General features: G+C 46.2%; 1 protein-coding gene across 4 annotated transcripts in view; it reads left to right on the top strand.

Moving 5' to 3' along the window:
• The window catches only part of sorcs2 (sortilin-related VPS10 domain containing receptor 2), a 222,257-nt gene that overhangs the window by 176,561 nt on the left and 40,696 nt on the right, over positions 1-5,000 (top strand). For all 4 annotated transcript variants that reach the window (XM_048236205.1, XM_048236203.1, XM_048236204.1 and 1 more), the window contains exons 4-5: positions 279-443; positions 3,592-3,665. In XM_048236205.1, coding sequence (XP_048092162.1) covers positions 279-443; positions 3,592-3,665 — 239 coding nt within the window. The remainder of the gene's footprint in view (positions 1-278; positions 444-3,591; positions 3,666-5,000) is intronic.

Here is a 5,000-nt window from a genome sequence, read left to right as displayed (position 1 = left end):
AGATGGGAGAATTGTTTGAAGAAGAAGATCAGATTCTTGCATTTGAGCTTGAGTTCAGAGTTGAAAGCAATAATGAAGTTAGCAGCTGAACAGGCTCTCCTTTGAACCCTTTCATTATAGGCGGATAGGAAGACATTTCCGTCAGTTCTTTCAAAGGTCCAACAGCAACAAAGATAGGAAGCGTTGACACGAATTGGATTTGTTCTGTTCTGATTTAACATGTTTTTTTGTTTGTTTGTCTGTCTGTTGTTGTTGTTGTTGTTGTTGTTGTTGTTTAGGTGATCCTGGTGAGCCACAACATCAACGAGGCTGAGCACATGCTGTTCATCAGCACGGATGAGGGCGCCTCCTTCCAGTGGCAGCCTCTGAGTTTCCGCGTGGACACGCTGCTCTTCCACCCCAAGGAGGAGGACAAGCTGCTGGCCTACAGCAAAGACGCCAGGGTGAGCCAAGCCGGGGCTGGAGTCTCCTCATCAATGCTATTCTTACATTAATCAATTAACAATGAATTCATAATGAATTAAGTCATTAATGAATACGGCTAGCTGTAAAATGCCCAGGTGAGGATGTCCTGAGATATTGCCACTCGTGATGACTCATGGAATGCCTCTCGTCCAATCAGAAATTAGTAAACTAGATGTACCGCAGAGCAGTACAAAATATGACCGCCGCCCAGTCCAGCACATGTTTTCCACAAAAATAAGTCACGCTGAAAGGCATATATGATTCTAACTGTCTCACTGAATTGCATTATGCACACTCAATTCTCACTGGTATCTGCTAGACAACAAGTACCAAAACATGATTAGTTCATAGATTTCACATGTAATATACATTTTATACAACCCCACCCCATCTTGCCTGTTCATAATTCTGAAATTCTTGAATTGTGTGCGTAATGCGTGTACATGTTTATGTTTATGTGTGTGTGGGTGTGTGGGTGGGTGTGTGTGCGTGCATGTGTGTGTTTGCCTGTTTATGTGCCTGTGTGTGTGTGCATGTGCATGCATGCGTATATATGTCTACTGTGTGAGTATGTGTCATATTATTGTGTGGCCCCCCATGAACGGAATTCCACGAAACTTGGCGTGCATTCAGAGGGTGTCATAATGATCCTACACTTCCAATTTCGTGCAGTTTTGACTATGTTAGGTCACAGATACCTCATTTTTACTTTTTTGTGTTTAACTAGGTGGCGCTATACATGAATGAGGGGTTATGGAATGGGTTGACATGGCCCTTTGAGATCAACATACAAAAAAATGGTCCTCCCTAAACCCTACGGTTCTCGAGATATTCAGAAAACTGTGTCTGCCCTACCCTCATTTGGGGGATCCAGTCCAGCTGGGGGCTACAGATCAAAACGAAAACGATGGTTCCATGCTATCCATCTGGGGTTACATGCCCACAAGTTTAAATTGTACCCGGTCTTACAGTGTCCGGGAATCCTTGGCCGAAATTTGGACATCTTGCGAAAAAAAGAAAAAAAAAAAAAAACTGACACTAAACCTATATGACCGCCGCTTCGCTGTGCGGCGGTCATAATAATTTGGGGGCCATACTGTTGTATAAGGGGCTGAGTAGAATTCTATAAGATTTGAGTTGTCTTGAATCTTGAATGCGCCATTGCGGTTGACATGGTGATCTTCATTTGACTTGCATTGAATGGCATTGAGGTTACAAAGTTGTATTACAACAGAGTACAGTCCGAACAGGGTCCAAAGGTAGCTGTTTGGCAAGCTAGCCTTGGTGGATATCTGGACAACGCAGAGCATAGACGTTTTTTATATTTCATCAAAAATGCTTATTTCTTCACGTTCTGTTGCCATTTCTATTCCATCCCATCCTTTCATACTCTGAATTAAAAGATACTACACATAGTCCCTTTACAGGTGTCAGTAAAAAGGGGTTTGCTCAGTGCTGGCAACACTTGATGGATGAAGTAGAAGAGAATGATGGTCATTGGCCTCTGTTAGTTCTCTGTAGCAAACATTTAGATTCTCTTGCGAGAGCTGGGTTATTAATCACCTGGCCTGCAGAGGTGTTGCCTGGAATGACAGATTTGATGTGGTGCTATCTGCAGTGTATTACGAGGAAGCTGCAGTTTGTCGGATTTGATGAATTCAGAAGGGCCTGGCAGCCTAGCCCCTATTGTATTAAGTGCATTTATTAAACTGCATTTCATTTCATTTTATCTTGGCCCAATCCTGCGTGTGCCGAGGCTCACAGTTCTGGCAACGCTCCCGTGGAATACCCGCTCCTGGCTGAACAGCGGCAGCTGGGGCCTGTGCATATCGGCAAGCTAATTATCAGCCTTATGAGCAGAGTTCGCCTGGGCACCACGTCTCTGTCTCCAGCCAATGAGAGAGAGAGAGAGAGAGAGAGAGAGAGAGAGAGAGAGAGAGAGAGGAGAGAGAGGGAGAGAGAGAGAGAAGGAATGCTTGAGTGGTGGGTCGATGGAGATTGGTGCCTTGAGTCAGTTTGCACAAGCGCTATCATTAATAACTAACCGTGTGTGTGTGTCCCTGTGTGTGTTCAGTCCTGCTTGTGTCTACAGTATGTGTGTGTGTGTGTGTGTGTTTGTATGTGTATGTCCATACCTCCTTGTGTGTGTGTGTGTGTGTGTGAGCGTGCTTAAATTGATGAAATATGTTCCACCCACCGGAATGTAGAGTGGATGTGCAGGATGCTTCTTGTGGGGAGATCGATGTCCATTTATTATGAGGGGAGATCAATGATGCATGTGCCGAAAGCCACACGCACATGCTAACACACACACACACACATATACACAAATATAAACACATACAAAACACACACACACACACATAAACACATACACACACATAAACACATACACACACAAAAACACAACACACACACACACACACACACACACACATATACACACACACACACATACACACACACACATAAACACATACACACACAAAAACACAAACACACACACACACACACACACACACACACCTACACCTATCAGGATCAGTAGGGGTTATGTAGAGCTGATGAAGCAGCAAATTCAGTGCTCTGACCCTGTAGACCTGCAACCCCCCTCACGTCTGACCCCGCACACCCTGGACACACTGGACATAATTACACTCAACATGATGAAGGAAACTGGCCGCTCACACCCTCGCGCCATTAAATCACCCACAGCAACGCCAGACACCCAGGCACCTACACGGACCCACAGTATGGTTTACGCCTGCTGCATATGTTTACTGTAGGGCTGCCTGCCTGACTGCATGTCTTGGAAAACACAATAAAAATGGTTTATGCTGTGGTTTCTGTTTACGTGTGTGTTGCACTTGGCTTTGACTGGATTTGGATTGCCTTGTAGTCTGCATAGGTGAAGCCTCCTTCCTCTTGTGAAATGGGCATTTTAGCAGGCTAGATTTCGATGTTTGTTACTATGTTTGTTTGCTGACTGCTGACTTCAACGCTACAATATTGCTGCCCTCCCAACAATGTTACATAGCATCTGTACAGTGCTCAATGAGGTCTCTAACTCTCTCTCTCTCTCTCTCTCTCTCTCTCTCTCTCTTTCTCTCTCTCTCTCCCCTGCAGCTGTACGTTTCCAGTGATTTGGGACGCAAATGGACGCTCCTGCAGGAGCGTGTCACCAAGGAGCGCGTGTTCTGGTGAGAGGTGTTTTCATTCATCTTCTCCTCTTTTCTGTCGTTTTTTTTCTCTAAGATTCCTCTCATCTTTTCCATCCCTGCAGACTCTGGGGATTTCTTTTAGAGCCAGCCATCCCTCTCTCTTATCCCAGCTACCCCCCCCTCTCTCTCTCTCTATCTCTCTCTCTCTCTCTCTCTCTCTCTGTAGAGATCACAATGTTACGCTCAGCTACAGAGACAGCGGCTGCAGCAGCAGCATAAAGAATTCCCACTGCTCCATCTCATTCCAACATCCCTCTTTTTCTCTTATTCCCTCTATCTCTCTTTCTTTCTCTGTATATCTCTCTCTCTCTCTCTCTGTGTATGCAACACTCTCCATGTTTACATTCCTCTTCAATTTGCCATAGATTCATTCTTTCTCTCTGTTTTTTTTTTCTTTTTCTCTCATCTCTCTCTCCTCTATATTTAATCTTTCTCCTTTAGATTCTCATTTCTCACGTCCCTCTCTGGGACTATGTCTTCACCATTTCTACTTTTTTATTTCTGTTCAATGCCTTTTCTCTGTCTCCTCTTTCCCAGTTTCTCCCTCTCTCTCTCTTTCTTTTCATCTTCCTCCATTTTTCTCTTCCATTTACCCTCTCTCTATCTCCATCTGTCACTCTCTCCTCTTACTCTCTCCCCTTTCTCTCTCTATCCCTCTCCTCCTCCTCCTCTCTTCTCTCTCTCCTTCTCCCTTCTCTCTCTCCTCCTCCTCCCTTCTCTCTCTCCTCCTCCTCTTCTCTCTCTCCTCCACCTCTCTTCTCTCTCCTCCTCCTCCCTTCTCTCTCTCCTCCTCCTCTCTCCTCCTCCACCTCTCTTCTCTCTCTCCTCCTCCTCTCTCCTCCACCTCTTTTCTCTCTCTCCTCCTCCTCCCCTCTCCTCCTCCACCTCTCTCCTCCTCCTCCTCCCTTCTCTCTCTCCTCCTCCTCTCTCCCCTCCTCCTCTCTCCTTGAGTATCGTGTGGAAGGTCACAGAAGCGCGCGCGCGTGTGTGTGTGTGTGTGTGTGTGTGTGTGTGTGTGTGTGTGTGTGTGTGTGTATGTGTGTGTGTGTGTGTGTGTGTGTGTGTGTGTGTGTGTGTGTGTGTGTGTGTGTGTGTGTGTGTGTGTCTGCGTCCACTGAGGAGTAGGAACAGCGTGACTCCAGCAGTTCTGGGATCAGTGGCTGTGCCACCGTGAGGACAGGAGTGATTTATGTCTCACTCTGGTGCGTCACCCCTCACAGTAGCCTCCCAGGCCACACCACCACCACTGCAGCCCGTCGAGAGGGCCGTCGCGCTTTCCCTCCATCCGAGTTGTTTTTCTCTTCCCCATTCTTC

The sequence above is a fragment of the Alosa alosa genome, chromosome 24 (assembly GCF_017589495.1).
Source record: "Alosa alosa isolate M-15738 ecotype Scorff River chromosome 24, AALO_Geno_1.1, whole genome shotgun sequence".
Classification (NCBI taxonomy): Eukaryota; Metazoa; Chordata; class Actinopteri; order Clupeiformes; family Clupeidae; genus Alosa; species Alosa alosa.
The sequence above is the reverse complement of the archived record's forward strand: the minus strand, read 5'-3'. Positions and strand labels throughout refer to the sequence as shown.